Source organism: Platalea leucorodia, assembly GCF_965183815.1.
Source record: "Platalea leucorodia genome assembly, chromosome: Z".
NCBI lineage: Eukaryota > Metazoa > Chordata > Aves > Pelecaniformes > Threskiornithidae > Platalea > Platalea leucorodia.
In genome coordinates this window covers 41,584,083-41,608,048 of record NC_138858.1, presented here as the reverse complement: position 1 = coordinate 41,608,048, position 23,966 = coordinate 41,584,083, and the positions used below count along the sequence as shown (strand labels likewise).

Below are 23,966 nucleotides of genomic sequence, written 5' to 3'. Positions count from 1 at the left end.
CAGCAGCTGGCCCACAAGAATTAAAAATAATGGCTATACCAACTCAACAACCTCCACTAAACTCCTCCCTCACTCCCGTATGTATTTGCAGGATGGCAAAATGCAGCAGCTGCCATTAAAAGTGTGAGTGATGTGTCACTACATTGGCCTAATATTCACAAGGAATTCACCTAACAGCTTAGAAAACACAGTATTACAAAACTGCCTATATAATTTTAGACCATGTCACATTAACTAATTCAATTTGCTGCAGGTCTCAATGTTTTAGATACTACCATGTGATCTGAAATATTCATCACTGCATTAAGATGTCCCTGCTGGAGCTGAAACAGCTTGACCAGTCCTCACTTGAAATGCTGTCACAAGATACTGTTGGAGCTGAAGAAATTAGTTACAAGCACTCTATGCTTTCTCTGAAATTCCTGCTGTCTTTACCTAATCCTTCAATATTCTGAAACCACAGATGTATATACCCTGAATAAGGGTATCAAAATAAGACATCACATTACATTATCAAAACAATATTTGTCCTGTATTATCTTTCTCTTTCTCTTCCTAATAAGGAATTTCAAGATTAGTGCTAGAAGAACTATCTTCAGTTGCCCCTTCTTTATTTCAGCTCACACAGCCCCATCTATCCTTCCTCCAAAAGTTCATTAACACCAAGTACCAACAGACAAACAGAACTTTGTACACGGGCAAGAAAAAAAATCTGTTCTTTCTGCTGAGCAGAACCTGCCTACACTGGCAAGAAAAATACAAAACATACTCATTGCAATATTTTGCTTGGTTTTTTAAAACATTCTTAGCTATTTGTGCTAACGTAATATGATATTCTCCATCCATGTCATTGGATCTGCTTGGCAAACCAGTATTTATTTTTTTTTTTAGACAAAGAATTTTAAGACTTTATTCACTATTGTATTATACCTTGACAGTCAGCTTTCCCAAATGTTGTAAAACCCAGATGCGATGGGACCAGGCATTGTAGTTGCTTGGATATCTCCCAGCAGCTTCAGAGCAGACATTCATTTCCTCCTGCACTAGTCGGTGAATTCTCTCCACAGGTGCTGCTCCCAAGTTTCCTTTAGTCACAAGACTGGGCAAGGAGTTTTCCTGAATCAGTTGTTGCAGCACCCATCGTCTGGTTAAACGATGTACAGTGTTAATGGTGAGAAAGCAATTTTAAGAGAAAAAAAATGTTTTTTCATATATATAAATCAATGAAACCTTTCTGATATTTCAATTATTTGAACTACACTGTAACTAGATGATGAATAAGTAGTAAACATAACCATCTGAATTCTTCCTATACTGAAAGCTATGACTTTATGATCACACCCTAAAATAATTTAACTTTAGCTGTATTTGTTTCTTCACTCACTGTAAGTGGTCATGGCTACTTACAGCATACTAAAAGAAAACAGAAGGAAACAGCACATTTATGAAAAAAATGCAAGAACTGTCTGCATGAGATTTCTAATAAGCTCCACTTTCAGAGACTTGTATAGCACTAAAACAAAGTATCCAAAATGAAACAGAAAAAAGTGATTCGATTAAAAAAAGTTTAACCATGCTTTGTGAGTGAGTATTTTTTACATGTCAGTACTGCACACAGCAAGCCAAATTAGTTTCTGTACCTCACCAGCAGAAAGAAAGTGCAAAAGACTTATGGTTTCAAGGGCTATAGGTATAACCAAAACAAATGCTTTTATGGCTGAATTACACATATTTGATTTGAAGTGACTGAGATAAGCACAGATTCCTACATGGCTTTTTAATTTTACTTTGGACTGACTTCCAGTTGTGTTTTAGTAGTATTTTTTGATGAGTATTTTGAGGTGTCCTCAATGCTGCATGCATCTGCAGACCCTACACAAAGGGGTCCTACAAAAAAGGATCCCAGGTGTCTAAACTTCCACGCAGCAGCATGTGTCAAGAGAATTGCAAAGTGCCCATGTGGAATGCTCTGGAAAGCTGGACATCCTCCAGTCTGTGACACAGAGGTTTTTCTGTTTTGCACTGGCTCGCATCAGTTCCAAAACCAATTAAGTGCTACTTTCAGAAAGGTGTCACTCCTGGTTAAGAGAAATCAATAAATAAAATAATAAATTGATTTTCTTTAAAAAGAGAATTCTATTTTGTAATTCATATATAAAATTGCATATATATATATATATATAAACATAGATAAGCTTAAAAAAAATTTGGTCATCTATCTGTTTTTTTCTCTAATTTGAAAACATTTATAATATTCTTGTTCACTGGTATTTTTTAATTTACATTGTGAGCAGTGGATTGAAGCCAGTGTTCATACACTGGCTTCCTATATAATAGTTGTTTTAACGGAAGACGTACAGCCAAAAAAACCACACTCTTTGACTGTTGTGTAACTTTATTTTATGATATGTAGTAATTTTGAGGACTTAATTTTTGCTTTTTAAAGATGCCTTTGATCCAAACATCACCGTCTAGTATTTTGTCACTTCAATCAGCAGATTTGCAAGAAATGGGAAATTCTAAAAATGTCTAGGCATGAGAGCTAAATGAGTAGAGTCATTCCTTTAACAAAAGACAAATATTATTTCATTAACATTGACTTCTCAGAGTAAAACCATAAAAAGACAAATTATTTTGATCCTAAAATTATTTCAGTTTCTTAAAATGACGATTTTTTTATAAAATCAGGAGTTCAGGTAAATTACATATACCGGAGCATGTGAAAAAATACAGACTTTATAGTTTCTGGGGCTACAACAAAAGAAAAAAATTAGAAAATGAAATCTGAGCTACATTCTAGACTTTTTTTCATGGGAAAAAGACAGACAAGCACAACCTCAGAAGATTTAAAACGTATTTTTGGTACCTGTTGAATATCATGGCATTGTTTTGGAGGTTTTTAAGAGAACATTTTCTCCAATAAATTTGGAGAAAAGAAATCCAATTTCTTCTGTCACTGTATGCATGTTCCTATTACTATGACAGTTCCTGGAATTTCCGCAAATGAATGTAGGATTATTCAGTGACAATTGCGCAATCAGTAGATATACTGACTGTATATACACAAGATCTACCTGAAACCCCTCAAAATGTATAGCAACAGGTCACACGGCAAAATGTATGATAAGTATTTTGATATCTTTAGTGAGTGTATCTGCCATGTGTAAGAAAAAAAAAAGGGTATGTTTTACTGAATTTTATAGTTGCCCCATTCTATTTTTTTGCAATTCTGTCTGAAATTTGGTATCACAGGGGAACAGAAAACACAAGATTAATCACTATGCTGATGCAGAAAGAAAATTTTTGCACATCTTATTTTCTAACATTTATCAATCATGGTCAGCACATTAATATCCAAGCCAAACATTCGTACAATCATTCTGAAATACATTTTACTGTGTTAAGCAAATAAGAGAAAGAACAAATCATAATGCTATTAAAATACTCCTAATTTAAGATTGCATACAAGTGGTAGACAGAATTTTTTATTATTTCTAAGATGTAAATAAATATTAAGAACCTACCATTCTGACTAATTTCATAAAAATGTATTGATCATCATGATATGGATGGCACCAGGTTCAGCACTAGTTACATGCAAATAATCATAGTTTTCCGGTTTTAACTATCATGTAGGAAAGGCTAAACCATGAGAAACTGCAAGATTTTTTCCCATTATTTCTACATACTTCCTTTTTCAAACAAAGTAATCAAGCAACATGAGTCAGTAGCACGGAGATTATGAAAAGCAGTTGAACAACAAAATCAAAACCAAACATTGCACAAATTCATCAGTGTTGTTGCTATATCAATGCTACTATGAAAGAAATTAACAGAAATTAAGCAGATGCTTATAAGGTAAGAAATGCCTAGGAATATTCTATGTATTACATTCTAGGTTAACTTTGAGAATTTTAAGCTCATGCACTCACAAAGAAGAGTTTACCAACAACTCCCTCTTCCAAAAATTCATACGTTATCAGTACGACTGAAGCTTTATTTATGTTTTTGGTAAGAGTATGAATCCCCCTAATGGGGTATCAACTTTACGGTTTTCCTAATGCTTGACATGTGAAATGCAAACATTGCGAACTGCTTTCTAATGTGTTACAATCAAATCTCTTTAAGGCTGTCTATAAAAAGTCGAGTTATCCCGTGAAAAATACATCATGAAAAAAATCACACACAGAGCAAGATTTTTTTTTTTTTTTTAAACAAAGTTGAGCAATGGATCTATACACCACTTGGCTGTGCTAAAGGCATTTTACATACACTCAGTCATGACTGAGATGGATAGCTTTGTGCATTTGAGAAATTCTGGAGTTATCTTTTCCAAAAATGTGCTCTGTTATTTTAATATTTAGTAGTGGCGACTAAATGACATTGCTTAAGTCAGCAATGATAAAAATAAATTCACCAAAAAGACCAGTATTGGAATAGAAAAGAACCCAACTTTGGTTATGAAGATTAGCTTTTACAGATTCTTGTCTTTCTGAAATGCCTGTAGACAAGCAATATAGTAGTAAGTTGGAGGAGGGAAAGAGGGAGAAACCCACAATGCTCAAATACTTACTATTGATGGAATCAGAATTCTCAGGCTGAGAATTTTAGGTGCTGCAAGACATGATAAACCTTTAGGAAAATTTACCCCACCTCCAAAGTTTAATAAAAAAATATGCAGCAAAAAAGGTGCATATGATTTTAATTCTAAATATAAAATATAGGCAGGTATCTTCAAAAGCCAAAGCACGGCATTTTACAATGTCTGGCTCAAAGAATCTGCTATATTTCTAGATGTCCTTCATCGATGGCTCTCCTTAACCCGAGTACAGGAAAAAAAAAAAAAAAAACAAGGAAAAACGTTTAAGTTTGGGGAGGCAACAGAAGGCAAGGGAAACAAACCTGTGAATCCATGTTTCTGGACTCTTTGGAAACTTGGTTAATGCCAGTTTTCCAAGATGCAAATCTTTAAGCGGATTTAAAGTGCCAGACAGTATTAATTCTTTCCTACAAAAGATAAAATAAATTTGTATGAATGAAAGTACTAACCTGAAGACAGAACAGAAATCCCAATAACAAATAGCATGGCATTTCCTTTGTATTGTAATAGAACTTTACTGTCAAACTACAAGAGTTTAAAAAGCCTTTGGTGCATTAACCCATTCCACTCTGCTATATATATGTGCACCCTTTTCAACCAGGCCCAATGAAGTAAATCCAGATCAGAGAACTTTATCTTAATCTGAACACATACCACTCATTGGTTCCCAAACCTACACAGATATCACTGAGTCAACTGTATTTAAGTGTGGCTCTCCATCACATTTTCTGTCACTAATCAGAAAGCCAAGGAGTTTGGGCTATACATAATGCTTGTTGAGAACAGTCTTAACACAAGTAGCTTTTTTCTTTTATTTTTGTCTTTGATACAAGGGCTGCCAATAGGGTTACATATATGGCTGAACATTCCTTCTTGTAATCAAGCCCTTAGACCATTCCGTACATCTGAAAATACAGTTACTCTTCCACAGAGCCTCTCTCCCCACACACGCTTAGTTTTCATTTTCAAATATGGCTCAAGATAGAGTATCAAGGATCCTTAAATTGAGAAAGAAGTGGAAAATATTCTGTATGTGTAGAATGTTTTTCAAACTTAACAGAAAGGCAGAAATTGCTAAATTTCCTTACGTGTAGAACAACTTTTGGTTTAAAAAAAATAAAAGAATTTGCCCTAATAAAACTTCATGTTCATCCAAGGTAACCCTTTCCAGAGTACCTCCAACACAGACAGAGCAAAGTGAAAGTCTGTATTCATCCTTCTCGCTTTCTTTGCACAGAATTCCCTGACCCATACCCTATTCTCTTTCTAGCTTTGTAACTCTTACTGACTGTCCTGAGCATGTTAGTAGACATCACCCCATCACTGGTTACTCCCAGGACATTAAGTCTCCATATCCTATTCTCCAGTCTAGTAGATAGCAGCTTTGAAATAAAGATACAGTAAGTTCCAAAGTTACCATTTGCAGACAGGAAACGGGCATATCCCAGAACCTCCAGAAGTCACAATAAAAAACTGAGAGCGCAAAAAGTAGAAGTAATTTTGGCATGGTTTTGGTGTGGGTTTTTTTTTTTTTTGTTTCGAGTTGTGAGTTTGTTTGGTTTTGTTTTTATAATTTATGGTTCATCATAAAAACATACATGACACCAGATTCAGCAAGAGGAGCACTAGTAGGTGGAGAGCAGATTATCAATTTTCTGACCAAAAAAAAAAACCCCAAAAAACGGGAAGGGGACAGGTTGGAAATACACTCTAAAAAAGCTGCTATCCAGTAAGAAGGTGTCCTGGTTTCAGCTGGGATAGAGTTAATTTTCTTCTTGGTAGCCGGTATGGGGCTGTGTTTTGGGTTTAGGATGAGAACAATGTCGATGATACACTGATGTTTTGGTTCTTGCTAAATAGGTGCTAAGTGGCGCTCACACTGGTCAAGGACTTTTCAGCTTCCCCTGCTCTGCCGGGTGCACAAGAAACTGGGAGGGGGCACAGCCGGGGGTGGGGGGGTGGGTGTGGTGCTGACCCAGACTGGCCCAAGGGCTATTCCATACCATGTGACGTCATGCTCAGTATATAAGCTGGGGGAAGAAGAAGGAAGGGGGGGACATTGGGTATGATGGCATTTGTCTTCCCGAGTAACCGTTACGCATGATGGAGCCCTGCTTTCCTGGAGATGGCTGAACACCTGCCTGCCCATGGGAAGGAGTGAATGAATTCCTTGTTTTGCTTTGCTTGCGTGCACAGTTTTTGCTTTGCCTATTTAACTGTTCTAATTTATTTTACTTCAATTATTAAACTGTTCTTATCTCAACCCACGAGTTTTCTTCCTTTTACCCTTCTGATTCTCCCCCCATCCCACTGGTGGGGAGTGAGCAAGCGGCTGCATGGTGCTTAGTTGCTGGCTGGGGTTAAACCACGACAGAAGGTAAAACTTCTCTGCAGTCTGACACAGAACACATTATGTGGTTTTAAAGTTATGGCCCGAATCTCACAAACAAATTGACATATTCCTTTAACGTGAGCACTTATTGTCATTTTCCATCTGTTTTGGAAGTTTTCAGTAGGAAACTGACTCCACCTGGTAGGTTGGCTTCGTGTTGCTTTAATTGAACTGTATACCCACAGCTAATGGTGGCAACACTAACAGCACACAACGTATTATTTCAAATTCAAGAAAAATGGTGAGATGTATACATCTAAGCACTAGCCTAGGCCCTTCTTTTGCTACAGAACCAACAGTTGAATAAATCCTTAAGGAAGTTTTGCTCCTGATATCTAGTGAAGTCAGTAGAGAACTGTCTGCAGAAATCAGAAACATAGCTACTGGGACATTTGTTTTTATCTGAACCAAGTTCCAACATGCTTCGGATTGGATGCTTTTAGCAGGTGCTCAACAGGAAATCCAGGTGTACCAGCCAGGAGTGGCAGACTGACCAGAGTGTTGGGTGCCAGTGTGTTGACTGTTGCAAAGCAGACAAGAGAAAGATTCACGGAATGTCAACACTGGAGCAGGTGGAATAATTGCCCCGTTACTGCAATGCAAAAAGTGACATTTTGGTAAATATCACTTACCACATGGACCATGAAAAAGCAGTCTAGATCAGTCTAACACTCGAAACAAATGCAGGTACATATTTAACAAAGATTTAGACTACCAGGCCACCTACCTCCCAAAACCTAAACTCTTGGTGAAGAAATTGCTCTTTCTATATTAAAGCACTAACTGTAAATAAGTGGGCTCACACATATTTACTCTTAAATTTACTCTTTTGCAAAGTTGAGGAACATTACAGACAAGATTCACTGCTGTGGTAGGAAAGCAGTTTTAAGCTTCATAGGTCTTCAAATGAGAGATCCTCCCATCCACAAGTAAGGGACTCCAATCAAAGGTATGACTGAACTATCACATACTCCCAAATAAACCTCCTCCAAGCTCTTTCAGCAAACATCCAACTTGGGATATATAATTTCTAGCTCACTTTTTTACCATGTGGACCATAGGTAATTTTTCAGCCTTCAGAATTGTAGCTCCGATAAAAGATAATCTGAAATGATTTTGACTTGCCTTATGTTTTTGCTGACACCTTTGAAGTCTTTCATATCTGATAGGAAAAAGTTTGACTTTTCAGAGCATCTTGTTACCTAATGTCTGTTGACTTTCGATCAATTGTACATGCCAGCAAGTGTACCAGTAAGAACAAAACCACCTATGACAATTCCTTTACAATCACTTACATAAAGGTTTTGGTCATTTTAACTTGGAAGATTTTTCAACTTCTAAAAACACAGGATAACTGAAATTATGATTAACAACTGGAGATGTCTTGTTGCCCATTCAGTATAACAAGGATTTCGCCCTCTGAGTTCTAAGAAGCAACACGTCTCCTGTTCTTTAGCATGCCGTCCTACACCATACAATTAGCTCTTGCTCAGTTCTCATGGTTCAGGTTATAGTCCTTGCCCTTCTGTAGCTTCCCAGTCACTTCCAATTAAAATAAATACATGAAAGACAAACCTATGCAGGCATATTACAATTGTTCAGAATAGCTCCAATGTCAAGATAGATTACCTATCTTTTCCTAGCAGGTAACAGTTGAAGTTTTATGTTCTCCTGTACTTCATTACCCAGATACAACCTTCTATGATTGTCAGCTGAGCCGAAATGCTCATTAGCCTTCCATACCAGCACTCCAGTCTCCTTGCTCTGCCAAGTCCTGTCTGCTTTCAAAGGAAGAGATTTCCTTTTCTCCACTCTCAAACAACCCTCTTCCTGTATCTTCAAATTCAGTGCTATTGAGTCAACCACTATCTCTGAAGCTCTCAGCAATTCAATATCGGAAAGAGGGATTATACCAGCCTAAAATGAAAGAGTCATTAAATTCTACAGTGCAGGGATGCTATTCGGTAAATAACTATTACACCTTTTATTTTTTAGGCTACTTAGAGTCTATGATGCTTTTTTCCCTTAAAACAAAGCAGTGAATTTGTGTGTGGAGAACCTAAGATGATTCTGGTGCAACAAACATCCTTTGAGCAAGACGAAAACAATCATCTTGCAGCAGACTCATCATGTTCTGTAAGCAGAGTACAAGTCCCACACAATTAGTTCCCAGCTTATACTAGCTTAGAATAAGGATTTACCACCAGCATCTGTGCAGAACACAGTCTGTCCTCTACTCTATGACTATATATGCCACACGTCTGGCTAGCTTGACCTGTAATTTACTGAAGTAGGAATTTCACAGAATAGAAGCTGAAACGTTGCGCCAATTAAGTGCCTACCCTTCAAAAAAGCAAACTCCCAGCAGCAGCCTAAAACAACGTACAGTCAGATTCAGCAAAGCAGTCCCTTGGCTAGAGCAGGCTCGGTGGTAAACTCCACAGCTACTGAGTGGCTGGTATAACAACAGCTTCTCTCTGAATGCTAAACAGAGCTTCAAAGACAGACCGCCAACCAGGCCGCTGGCCAAGAATATGGGGAGCAAGGCCACCTTCTGTAGTAATTTGTATACTTCGGTAAACCATACATGTCCTAAAAGAGAAAACAATCCTCATCTATATTCCTTAACATTTTTAATTCCAGTTACAACTTGGAACTACTCCTCGCATGTACATAAGAGCAAACTCTTACAGCTGTCAGGCAGAAAAAAAGCCAGACTGATAAGGATGGATACATTTGCATTAAAAAAAAATCCACAAAACCTAAAACAAAAACCTGAATTCAGTTTTAAGTACCACAAGATTACATTACTGTAGTAGCTCTAGTACTTATACATGCTCCTAATTCCATTTTATCACTTGAAAGCTACTAAAGCTATACATTTTCATGACAGTAAGCCCTTTGCTAGCACTGTCATCCCCCTTTCTTATACCTGAGATGCTAGAAAGACACAGATCACAGCAGAATCCTTTAGAACTAAACCAGCAGTGAAAGAAGAAAAGAAGGGGGTGGGGGAAGAAAGCTGAATTTGCCATATCTAGGGCTGACAGCTACCTACAGCCATCATCTTTCTAGATCATTTTGTTAATTTTTCCTACTGCAATAATGCATCTTAGCTACAAATGTCCTATTTTTAATGAAAGCCCTGCCAGACACTAACATATAATTTTCTGTCAGCCTTCCAGCCCTTCTAAAACTATTCCTTGAAGACTGTCTCCAGTCTTACAGAGGTAGCAGAAAGAGAATATTCCTCCACCTCTGAGATTTACAAAACATTATCAGATTGCAGGGTTGTAAAGAACTGTTGCTTCTGGGCTCCATTAAGAGTATGGAGGTAAATTCCTGCTCTTCCTCCATAATGACTCCTGGACAGGTGCTGCAGCATGACCAATGGTGAAGCTAGACTAATCCCACCAGGTACAAGAAAGGAGCAGGGTGTGGGAGAATGTCTCCGGATTAAAGGATAGCCATGCTCCTCCCCTTCTCTTGCAGTGTATCTATTGAGGGCTATTCAGCTTTGATGGGCTACACTACTAATGGCAGCAAATTGAACTGTTATCTCAAAAGGACTCAGGTATAATATGCAAAGAGGGATAAAAGGAAAACAGTGAAGACAAACAGCAGACGTGAGTTGGGCACTACGTGATTCAACGAAGAGGATATGCCCATCTAAAGGTTACAAATGGCCTTCCTTAACTGACAAAAGGAAAAAGGAGTGGCAGTTCAATGGGACTTATATCCCGCCCAAAATGCGGGCCAAACATGTGCCTTCACATGCAGCAGTGTAATCTTTAGCCTGCACTATAACAACAAAAAAAAAGGCAAGGAAAAAAAGGCAGTCTGAAACTATCTGCAAGGCATAGAGGATAGAAGAGATTCTTAACATTCCTTCAGCACTCCTTAGCTGAAAAGCTCTTGCTGTGTCACTAATTACCACTTAAAGCTTACAGCTGACTCACACATAAGGCCCAGGTCTTTCTGATGTCATTCGCTGAGAGCAACATACCTCACGTTCCAAGCAGTGGTGAAGTCGGGGTTCAGCAGCAGCAGGGTACATGTGATATCTATCAGCTCTAAAATGATTAACAAGAGACACAAAGATTAGTAATGATTCGCACACAGCAGCATTCCCTCTGCACTCCCTTACTCCCTGTCCTTCCTCAAAGTCTCTCCTCCACAGGCTGCTGAACCTATGGACGCCCACCTCTGCAAAACACAGCTCTGTCTTGTTCCAGAAAAAACACTAGTTTAATTTAAGAGGGAGCAAAATCTGCCATATCCTCCCTTTTCATCACTTAAAATGATGGACTTCTGTCTTGCTAACAACTCACATCTAGAAAGTTTGCAGCTGGAAATTTCTAACCTCCACCTGTACTGCTATAATCATACTAACATACAGTATGCCCTCAGCGAGGGACAGCCATTACATAGAATCCTTGAGTATTTAGTGATTTAAATTGCAGACATGCTGTATATATCATAAACAGAGGATTCTTCAAAGAAAATCCAACTATTTCTAAATAAGAGAGTAGCATTAAAAATATACCCTACTATTTCAGTACAAGTCTGAGCTGCAGATGGCTGCCATACTCTATATTGTTAAAAAAAAATGCACATACTATAAAAAACCTGTAGCTAGGAAAATTAAACACCATAACCATGAATTAGGATCACAAAATAACTCTGCTATCTAACTGCACAGAAAACACTTTAAATACATTCTGAAGTGACAGCCTTGCTTCAGACTGAGGCTTTAAGACTAACACTAAAAAAAGAACAAACAGAACATTTGTTTATCTCTGCATTTAAGCAATGCACAGACTGTAGATTTACATATTACACTTATTTAAAAATGTCATAAAAACAAGTCTAAGGTATATGGTTGCTGAGAATGGAAGAATAATTTCATTGCAACCTAGCCTTTCCCTTTCCCTTTGCACTCCACTGCACCATTTGAGCAGTTTTGAGTCCCAGCAGGGTCACAGGGGGGATTCATGAGGCATCTCCACTTAAGCTTGAGACACTAAGGACCGTCACTGCATTGGCTCCCTTAACCTCTGCTCTGAGGGGACACAACATCAGATCATGTTAACCTGTCCTGCTAACCTGTCCTGCAATCACAATTCTTAAATTTATATGGTAATTTTGCAACTGAGTAAGAAAAAGAAACCTGCTTCAAAATTGAATGTGATTATCCACGCTTTTACTGCCAAGAAAGTTTGGCTACATTCTCTCCTAATCATCCTGCACTTAATATACTAAATAGATTGTACTCCAGGTGATTTCCAGCAAACAAGAGGCACTTTATTACTTTTTAAGGAAAAAAAGGAAAAGGAAAAAGAGGGTCTCTCATGGAACTAGATCTCTGGTTAGTGCAGTTAATATGACTGTAAAATGCAATTTTAAAAAGTCACTGATACAGTGCAACAATAATGGAGCATATTAATTCAAAAAGAAAAGGAACATGGCTTCATGTATCTCTGAACCAAGACTTCAAGAGAAGTTAATATTTAAGTGGGTCAAAAAGTGGAACACTTTTGTATATTACTGCATGACTGCTCATTCATTTATGTCCAACAAAGTAATTTTGTGTTTCCCCATGATGTTTCCGCTTATGAGGAACATGTTACACCTTCATATAATGTGAGGAAGGGGACGGCAGTGGAAGGAATTCTTCAGCGTACTTTGTCGATTTTGCAGTAAGCTGTTATGGTGATATTTTAAAAATTACTTCAGGGAACTAACTTAACTTTCTGTTTTCGTGAGTTTTAGTTGATATTTTTTTTTCCCCTTTAATGAAAGATTTCCTTTTAAACCCCTCTTTGTTGCCAGGGAATGAATATTTCTCATATGCACGAAGCTTCTTCCTAATTTGCTGCCTAAATATACAAAGCTTTTTCTTTGACTTACCAATCCCTGAACCAGCAAAGTACTTCAACACCTATTTAATTTTAGACAGATGAATTGCCCAGTTGAAATACCCAGGATTACTCACACATGTAAATTTAAACACCTACTAAGTGATCTGCTGGCTACTGTTTCCATTTTACATTCGAAAACTTCATTGGCAACATTTTAGAAAACACTAGTTTTATAAGGATCTCTAGTTAAAATTGTGAGCTGTCATTGTTTCATGTTGATTTTCTATTTCACCTTCTCAAAATATTAGTAGTTATTCTATATTTTAACATATCTCAATTTTATGTATCACGAATATACATAAATGCATGCTCTGATTATTCTGCTATTATTACCTTGTGTCAAAAACAATACAGACAAATTGCCTTTCAAAATGCAATAGGCCAAAAGGTAGTAACAACTCTTCCAAGGTAACATAAATCTTCTTTACATCAAATTCACGGTACCTACTACATGGCAATTGAGAGTTTCTTAAAGGAAAATAAAAATTAAAAAAAAAAAAAAATCAGGAATTACAAGCTTTGTTGCTAACACAAAGCAAGGCTAAATACCTTTATTCAGTTAATTGCATTTTTACCCCACTCAGCCAACTTTCTCTCCAACTGGTGATTATTTACAATAACAAACAAACAACAACAAAAAAAAACACCAAACCAAAAAAACTTTAATACTAGCTTCTCCCCTAGACAAGAAAGTCACATATATTTTAAACTTGCTTTAAGTTATATTTAATCTAGACTGCCAGAAAATTGCTGGCTTAGTATCATTTTTGAAACATATTATGAAGAGTTCAGCACACCAAATCTAGGTCGATGGACACTTCCCATGGTGAACTTTATTTTCAGCTGCTTATCACTTTGCCAAGAGGTCAGTGGGCTGCATCTAAAGGCTCCAGTGCTCAACCACTTTAAGTATTGATGCAACACGACCGTGCAATAAAAGTCTGCAGGACCTTTTCATTTGTTACAGGGGGGAAAGGTGTTCACTAGAAGCGGGAAAACGTCAAGGAAACTGTGCAGTGCAGGATAAGAAGAAAAGTAAAGTTGCAGCAAAATGCTGCAATAAAGAACAGGATTACAGGCAGTTCTGAATTAAGTCATAAAAAAATTCTGAATTTTTGTGTGTTGCATTTTCTAAACACAATAACGGTGTTAGTAATTATTAGGTACTATCACTGTATATGCTATGGTTGACAAGACATGTTAAGCAAAAACTTATTTCAGCCTAATTCAGTCTTTTGAACACATTTTAGAAATGTATTTCATAGTCTACATGACTCCACTTAGAACAACATAGTTTGTTTATCCTACTAAGTCATGATTTCCAGTTAACATGACTATTCTGGTAATGTCAAAGGTCTGGAAGACCACAAAATCAAGCCCAACTTAAACAGAAGCTTGTCTACCATTTTGTCTGTTTTCCTGCTAGAGAGGTTCTCTGCATCCTGAACATTATCAAAGGAAAGAAGCAGACAAAAGGAAAATCTCAAAGCAATACCCAGTTCTTTCATGTCAATGTTCTTTGATGCTTTGTGCAAGAATTAACAGATGAAGATTGCATGAAATGTGGATTCTGAGCCAGAAATGTCAAATGACACAATTTTAGTAACCTCTGAGCCACTTTTCAATATAAAGTCTTATGACAGATCTGGCACACAATGATAATAGTTGCCAGCTAGTTCCCTTTGTGTCAATAAAAAACCCAACATCTTCTATTTACAATTTAAAGTACATTTTAAGCAAGGTATAGCATCAGAGGTGCTCACAATGTATAGGTCCTGTTGTACATGAAAGTCTCCCCGGTTGCAAAAGGACAAATATGACAATATGGTTTTAGTTCATTTTCTTTTTAAATATGGCTACATCCAGATTTTTACTTTTGTAAGTGTATCACACTAAGATGTGCTTTTCAGAAGAGTGTTGTAGAAGTGGAAACACAGATTTATGGGAAGTAAGGATATTCTAGGAGTATGCACAACAATACTTTGCATAAAAAGAGAGGAAGTTTGTAGCTATTTCAGAAAACCATCTTGTGATAATACAAAAAAAATTTAAAAAATATTGGAGAAAGGATAAAAATATGTTGTAAAAATAGGATTTCTAAACCGGAAAAATAGCAAGAAGAGAAATAGTCATGATTCTGGATTCTAAGTACCCAAAAGAAACCATAAACACCTGTCACAGTAAGCTATCAATGACCGACTATAAAGCACTTCCTTCTTCCAGGAGCCTGCCAGAAAAATACCAGACACCACATCTGAAAGTAGACACTTGAATCAGCACCTTGTTTTTCTTCTCTGTTCTATTTAAAATGGCTTACAGTAATTCTAACAACACAAAAGAGGTAACAAGAGACTACATTTGCAATCACTGTTTATTACAAGCAGCAACAGAATATGCAATTGAGTTTTGCAGCAGTAATAAACAAATCTATCCCTTCACTACATTCAGAAGAAAACAACCACCTTGCCAAATTCCAAGCGTGCACTTTTATCTCCAAAAAGGAATTTGGAGGAAAATCCTTGAGGACATTTCAAACGTACAGAAAACGTAACATCTCCTGATAGAGTATGCCTGCTTACGCCACATTAGAGACAATTCTGTAAGTCCACCTGGGAGAAGACTTCCACCTTCATTCCCTCCACCACTGCAGTTCAGTTTCTGCTAAAATTTCCTATCAAATGTGAAACTCAATTATGGTAAATCACACTGAACTCTATATGCTGTACCTTGCTTTGCAAACAGGTTATTAATATGGAGGTCCTGATCATGTTCTACTGTAGTGACACAAAACCTCTAGACATGAAAACACTGTAGATCACCTATTCTCACACATTTTAAACTGACTCTTCTAATTGAAGAAACAAAGGAGATTGGAATTTCATTTTCAAAAGAAAAAAAACCCAAACAAGTCTCAACAAACAGGCAGTAATCTAAACTTCACCCCACTCCAGTATTTACTGACACAGTTTTATGATCTGCATTTTGAGAGGAAGGGTTCTGCAAGGCTTCATCTGGGAGGGAAGCAGAGACACTTTTCAAACAGTCGGCACACCGTACCATCCTGGCGGAATAGGCACATGCCACAGCGTCACCGCAACAAAGCGCCTGGACCAGTGTGAATGGAGCAGGGTGCCAGCACATTAGCACCCAGCTGCCTTTTTAGCTAACAGCTATCAGTGGTCTGCAGCCTCCCAACGCAAGAGTGACACAAAATTTCAGTGGTTTGTACTTTGGCTTGAAACAAGTTTTTGTCCGTGTGGCAATTTCTAGGGAAGGACTTTTCTGTAATACTTGAGACAGAAATGAAAAGTCTCCCTGCAGAAGATCTGCAGCATAATCAAAATACACCTCACAAACTCCTACCTCAGACCTGCAAAAAACACTGCAATGAGAACCACTGGTCTTGCTAAGACTGCCTGTGCTAGCAGATTCATCTCTTTAAATGCTAAGATCTGTTTCCGGCTACATGTCAGAGTCAACATTATTTATATTCCTTATATTAAAGCTTTTTTTATTGAATTTTATTATCGTCTGCATTATAAACTCTGAATTTTCAACCAGATCACAATCACTGGTTTCTATCAGAACTGAATGCATCAGCAACAACTTGGTGGCAGCTATCAAAGAGATCCAGGTCTTACTAGGTCCAACCATAAACCACAAAGACCAAATAAGAAATGGAAGTTACTTATGTTAGAAGTACACATCCCCTAGCAATAGAAGTCTTTTAAAGATGTCTCTAATGAGAAAGAATATTCAAGAAAATAAATTACATGAAAATAAAAAATAAAGGGCAATGTAAAATTTACAAAGTCCACAAAACACTTTTCCTAGATAATCACATAATGACATGACATTAACCCTCTCCTGGGGGCAGGGGTGCAGAAAACACACACACACACAAAATCTGTTAGACAAAAATAAAACACAGGCAATCAACAGGTCAGTCATACCCAACAACACATGAAAACACTTCAACTTTTTTAAGCTGCTCTTTTGAATGAAGAATTAACTCCAAGTATCAAGCCAGTGCTTTGTTACTGCAACCCCACCAAAGGCACACAGCCAGCACTGGAATGGGTTCCTCCTTATGATGATCTGGCTTGCACAGAGGTAAAAAGTTTCTATGTGTGATCCATCCACTAGACGGCAGGCACATTCACGCTCCTATTACGAACCTTCTCTGCCATCTAATGCTACTCTTTTCAAAATGCTTGTGTTATATATCCATGTGTTTGTACTAAGGAATTAAAGTCTGTTTAATAACTTTAAACCCTGCCCTCAGGCAAACAAAAGTAGGCAACATTCAGTGCCTTAAGAATGCTCCCTTGCCAAGATTCACTAAAGACCTCAATCTTCTTTCTCCATACCGTCTCTGAATGTAAAAAAAACTCAAGTACACATTTACAGACTCGACTAACACCACCTGACCATCCCTTACCCTACACTTTAATGAGGGTAAGTGCATAGCTGGCTTCATCCGCTTAAAGTGAAACAGAGTATAGTAAAAAATTAAAGAAGAGGTAGGCAAACGGCAGTTATATCAAGAAAGAGCTGTTACTAACCAGACCTCTTTTCCTGATCTACACAGACCTACTCTCAAAACCTATCCGTTCAAGATGGTACAGCATGTTAGTTATATGATGACTAGATGCTAGAGCCTGCATCAGATGTCTGCTAGCATCCCACTATTTAAAACATAATTATTTAACTCACTAGTTCATCAAGGAATCAGGGAGACTGCCTTTGCTATAGTTGCAATCAACACAACCCAATGGATGGTGGCTGTTCCAGGAGGGGAAGACAGTCCGAGACGGTAATTTTAAATCACAATGGACACAGCCAGTACTTTATGGATTAGGTTAGTTTCATGGAAACAGAAAAAAATTAAACTATAGTAACAGCCCCAAACTGAAACCCAGGTGCATACGAGATGCTAAAGATCTGAACTCTGTGAGTGGTCATGGGGTGTTCTTCAACGGAAAAGATATCCCTCTTCCTGGGACACAAAAATGTGAAAAATGCCATAGCAGGTAAAAGATAGTAGAAAGAAGCTTCAAAAAGAATATGAATAAACACCAGAAATAAGACACTGAGATAAGCCTAGAGTAAGAACATCTTTTATGCTGACTGCTATGTGGAAGACCTGAAACCATGAACAAAAAAATTAGTTTCTTAAACTACAGTTACCCTTTTTCATCTTACTCTGAACAGGATGCTTCGTAAGCAGTCAAGTATCTCCCATGTCACACCTATTTATAATTCTTTAAAAAAAATTAAAAATAGACAACATATACTAAAATATTTTTCATGCAAGTAAAACAAACTAAAACCCAAACCAAAACAAGAAGATGAAAAAGGAAGTAAAGCTTTGTAATTACCAAGCTGTATGGACTAATGATTTCTGGTACCCCTATGTCTGAAAAACACTGCACTTGTTTCTTACTTTAGATCCACGCATCACCACAGTTTTCCTTCAGACTCAGGAAAGCAGGACGAAATTCCTTCTGTAAAGATTAACATCACTTCCCTAAATCACTCACTGAAATAAGCCATCTCCCTCTAACCCTTCGAGCTTGGGCAAGAGAGAAAGGATTTACATTTTCAACTAAGCAACCCAAACAAGCAAACCCAAACAACTAAACAAGCAAAGTTGTTTAGGTTGCCAAGATGCACAATCCAAAGCCTGCCCTCCCCGCCAGTAATAGTCAGTTCTTTCAGAACAGGTTAAACTGGCTTTAAGAAGGGCCAGTGGAGTGTCAAAAAAGGTAAATGATCTGGACAAGGGGATCAAGTGCACCCTCAGGAAGTTTGCAGATGACAACAAGTTGGGTGGGAGTGTTGATCTGCTGGAGGGTAGGAAGGCTTTACAAGAAGGACCAGGCCAGGCTGGATCAATGGGCCAAGGCCAACTGTATGAGATTCAACAAGGCTCAGTGCCGGGTCCTGCACTTGGCTCACAACAACCCCATGCAACGCTACAGGCTGGGGGAGGAGTGGCTGGGGAGCTGCCTGGCAGAAAAGGACCTGGGGGTGTTGGCTGACAGCCGCCTGAACATGAGTCAGCAGTGTGCCCAGGTGGCCAAGAGGGCCAATGGCATTCTGGCTTGTATCAGGAATAGCGTGGCCAGCAGGACTACGGAAGTGATTGTCCCCCTGTACTCGGCATTGGTGAGGCCGCACCTCGAGTACTGTGTTCAGTTTTGGGCCCCTCACTACAAGAAGGACATCAAGGTGCTGGAGCATGTCCAGAGAAGGGCAACGAGGCTGGTGAAGGGTCTAGAGCACAAGTCTTATGAGGAGAGGCTGAGGGAGCTGGGGTTGTTTAGCCTGGAGAAAAGGAGACTCAGGGGAGACTTTATCACTCTCTACAACTACCTGAAAGGAGGTGGGGGTCAGTCTCTTCAGCCAAGTAGCAAGTGACAGGACAAGAGGAAACGGCCTCAAGCTGCGCCAGGGGAGGTTTAGACTGGATATTAGCAAAAATTTCTTCACTGAAAGGGTTGTCAAGCATTAGAACCAGTTGCCCAGGGAAGTGGTTGAGTCCCCATCCCTGGAGGTATTTAAAAGACATGTAGGTGCGGTGCTTAGGGACATGGTTTAGTGGTGGACTTGGCAGTGTTAGGTTTAGAGTTGGACTCGATCGTACAGGCTTTTTCCAATCTAAATGATTCTATGATAAATAAAAAAAGTGCATTAAGAATCACATAAGATACTATTCTCCAACTGGGTAACTTACCATCTTTATTCAGCCATTGTTTTCTTTGTCTGTAGAGGAGAAGTTTATTGTGGACATATGGCAAAAGAAACTTGACACACCAGCTCTCCACACCAAGCTTGTTTTCTACCAGGACGATAGGGCTCCGGTTATACCTGGCTTCAGGGCAGGGTATTAATCCAATTTCATCTCTTAAAAAACAGAAAGAAATATAATTCAACTTATTTCCAGTAGATGCCAATTATTTTTCTCAATAGAGCAGACAGGCATTGCTTCCCACCCAGTCAGTCCATCATCTTCTTCCCTGATTTTACTGAAATCTGTACTCATTATCCTCAATTCACCTTCTTGATTCTTGCCAGACTGCAGGTACAATAAAATGCATTTTCAGAAAGCCACCCTCTGCAAAACACATGCAATATATTAACTTGGCAAATAAATTATTCAAACATGTTTTAAGGCATGAATAAAGATTTAAGTTGAGCAAAAAAAGCAAATGTATTTTATCTCTGTACAGAGACAGAGATATTTTTGTAATTGGTAAGAAGTGAAGGTGTGGATGTTGGGGTTTTTTTGTTTGTTTATTGTGTCTGATATTCAGACACAATATAAAAGCCAGTTATAGTTTTGAGTTAAGAGCCAGTATAAAAATTTTGTATTAGTTCCCCAACTCTGTAGTGAATAGAAAACGAGAAATATTTCAAGACTTGCTGAAGACTCTGGAAGTAATAGCCATGATTAGATGAGCCAGAATTAATTCAAAATCCTTTAAATGTTCTCTAGAAGATTCCTTTTGGTGATTCTGGCTCTTCTTACCTTAAGATAAAGGGAAAAGATTTATTACATTTTCCCAAAGATCCTAAACGAGGAAGGTCCCTTTTTTTTTATTTTTAGATTATCACCTAAGCAGTTTTAACTCAGCTGAATTAGCATAAGTACCCCGGCTTTGTGATGGAGATGCAATGGAGCTATAACAACTGCTACTGCAAGCGAAACAAAACACATTAACCAGTACAAGCACCTGACTGACCCAAAGCTACCCAGGTGTGCCCTCCAGCAGAGTGACCAGGTGCTCTGAAACCAAAGACCACACAAAAGAAAAATCACATAGACAGCAATGTGCGCATTTCCACATGTCCCGTTTTTCCTTCTCCTATGCAAGGCAGCCTGCTGAACAGGGGGAAGATTTGAGACATAGAGGCCAGCCTGATTAAACAGCAACTTTGTATGAGAGGCTTTAGTCAAGCCTTTAAAAAAAAACAGCGATGGCCACAAAAATTCATACCAGCAAACAAAGCAGAAGAGACTCCGCTGTTTAATTTCAAAGGGCCGTACCATATTTTACTTTTTCCTCAGCTTTCTCTAGCGTATGGGAAGAGCAGCTTTAACAGCTTCTTAAAAAGAAACACAGGTTGCCAAGCATTCACATTTGTTTGGACAGAAAGCAACATTATTTTACACTTTCCATTATGCATGATTTCTCCATCAACTTCTGTTTAGTGGAAAAATTTGTTGCTGAGGAGGGAGATCCTCCGATCTCAGGCAGCAAAAAAAAAAAGATCTCTTGGGATCTTAGAAAGAGAATTGTCCACCTCAAATTTTCTCAATACAAGGTCTAGAGATATACTACAAGTGTCAACCCCACAACCTCAACTCAATTATCTTAAAGTAATTTTCTTACTGGACCATCCAAGTGTACCAATTTAGTTCTGTGTCCTCACTGGATTATTATTAAAGTAATCAAAAGCGACACCGTGTGCTCGTTTAAGAATGTATTTGCTTGTTCAAAAATCAGATTTGATCTTCCAAACCACACAACATATATCACAAGCCACAAAAAGAGCACAAGTAGCTTGAGGTACGGTATTTGCAAATCACTTGGCTCTGTCTCCAAACACACACACAGGTCCCTTGCCCATCCCTGGTCACGTGGGAATAGAGAGGAAAACCAGCGTTTTCCCACCCCACCAACTGCAAGTAATGGGTGTCAAAGCAAGATCCTCATCTCTGCTGCTCCACTTAACACAAGTTAAGCTCTTCAGGAAGCTAGTCAGATTAGACCTAAAAAGACAGTCCAGCCTGCTTCTTTCAGCATGGTACCTTATAGCCTGAAGTTTATACTTACTGCTGGCTCCTTTCGTTTGTGAATGTTAAATCCAGTCCTTGGCCAAACTTTGCCTGGCCTCACATACAGGGACATACAGGTCCCCACCAGCAATGAAGATGCAGTCACCCACAGCTTTGCTAATTAACTCCATGAATTGCCAAAAGAATTTACCAGCTGTTGCTTGCGAACAGTACACCAAAGATGAAGAGCAAGGAGAGAAAACAAACAAACAAACAAACCCCAACATCCACACCTTCACTTCTCACCAATTACAAAAAGCCTGACTCAGGCTAAGTTTCACAACACTGCTTTAAACATGCCCAAAATGACAGACAGGTAGGGTTTGCACAGAGCTGACGAGTCAGCCTGAAATACTCCAACTCCAGAACACACTCAGCTAGCCAAAAATCGGCAGAAGACTAGACCACTGTATAATGAAATTCACCAAGATACAGTGCAACATAAAAAATGGCTTATCTGGTAGCTACTCAGTTTTTGCTAAGATGCAAACCGGGACTTGTCATTTGGTAGAAATGTTGTCTCCAACACCTTGGTACTGTTTTTGATGATCCGTGTGGTTCAGAAATTTTATGTTGCATTCAGTTCCTGAGAAGGAACAGAATTCACAATGCAAAATACCAGGAGGGCATATTTATCTAAGGTGGGGTGCCTGTCTCACAGCGAAAACAATTCATTCAAACCATCATCTATTTCTGCTCCTGAAGGCCCCTCAGATCTGCAGAAGGAGCAAGTAACAGGGCAGGTCTGTCAGTCCAGGAGACACTGCTTGAGAATGGCTGCAGCCTCCACTCCATCGTGTACCCAAAGCAAGCTTCTGCAGCAGGACTCGCATGCAGGCACCAATGAATTAGTCCTTGTAAAATGAAGTGACCGAAGCACCCTTCATCTTGCGCAAACCGCCCCGGCCATGTGACAGAAGATGTGCCTGTTCATACGACAGGGTTGCCCAAACTGATTGCAGGATGGAGGATGCCTACATCTAGGTCAAGTGACAGGTGCAAGCTGCTCACAATACTGAAGGAGACACCAATCGAGGGCTCCTGTTTGTCGGTATTTGGTACTATCAGAAGCACTATCTACTATGAAAGTAAGATTTAATTTCTCTCCCTAGATTTCCCAGTTTTCTGATATTGTCTCTTGAATTTTAGGAGTTATTTGGTGCTTTTACATGTATTTTCTGTGGCAGAACGATACTGACGAGCCATTGCAGAATCTGCTTCAAGAGCCCCAGTCTGCTGACTTAGCCATTCAATGGCCCTCCCCCCCAAAAAACCCTAGCCAACCTACTTTCAAAACCGTGATGATACAAAAAAGTTCCCTTGTTCACAAAACCGCCATACCACAGTGACTCTACAGGAAGCATTTCTTTTGATGCTACCGTGATGGACCTTCAGCTTTAGGTACCCCATGTGAAGGGACCTCCTCTGATTTTTTTTCTGGAAGATCACCTTTAGAATAACCCAACCTCTCCCCACAGAATTAGACAGAGGACATTAAATAATGGCTAGGAGATCTGAATGAGGTACAATCAGTGGATACAATGAAACTACAATTCTACTGCCAATAAAGACTGGACCTAAGTAGTTGAATATTTCTGCAATTATAAAAAGCTTTTAATACTGGAAGATGATCCAGACGGTGGACACTTAAAAAGTGTATATTTTTACATTAAAATAAGTCTCACGAAATGACTACATGGCTAATGAATTTACAACATCTGAAAGGTAGGGAAGAGGGGGCCTAAATCCAAGAGTTGAAATTTTTTTTTCCTTATCTTGCAGTGCATCATATAGACATGACTCTCTCTTAGAATTTCAAATAATAAATTAATTTGCACATTATGATTAGTAATTCTTTCAGTGGTACAACCAAAACCTTTCATAAATAAAAGATCAGTAATATATTACTGAAATCCAAAGTACTTCTAGCCAATATTTGCTTCTAAAGAAGCTATAAATATGACACTTTCACTCTCTAGGAGTTTCCTTTTGTTTGCTCTCACATTAATCTCCATTTAATTGGAAATTTCTCCTGCAATAACAAAGTTGTGCACTGATGACCCCTCTCACTAAGTATTACAAACAAATTATTTTTACTCACTGTTGGTATATTTGGAACTATCAATGCTGCACAAAGGTATTAAACAATCTAACAAAAAAAACACTGGCAAGACAAATTTCATACTCGGCTACAGTAAAGACTTAAGG

At 38.4% G+C, this 23,966-nt stretch overlaps 1 protein-coding gene across 2 annotated transcripts in view; it reads right to left on the bottom strand.

Annotated features, from left to right (window-relative positions):
• PTAR1 (protein prenyltransferase alpha subunit repeat containing 1) overlaps window positions 1-23,966 on the bottom strand; it is a 41,881-nt gene that overhangs the window by 14,828 nt on the left and 3,087 nt on the right. For both annotated transcript variants that reach the window (XM_082335513.1, XM_082335512.1), the window contains exons 2-5: window positions 19,653-19,822; window positions 10,999-11,065; window positions 4,903-5,007; window positions 931-1,144 (exon numbers count right to left, since the gene is read on the bottom strand). In XM_082335513.1, coding sequence (XP_082191639.1) covers window positions 931-1,144; window positions 4,903-5,007; window positions 10,999-11,065; window positions 19,653-19,822 — 556 coding nt within the window. The remainder of the gene's footprint in view (window positions 1-930; window positions 1,145-4,902; window positions 5,008-10,998; window positions 11,066-19,652; window positions 19,823-23,966) is intronic.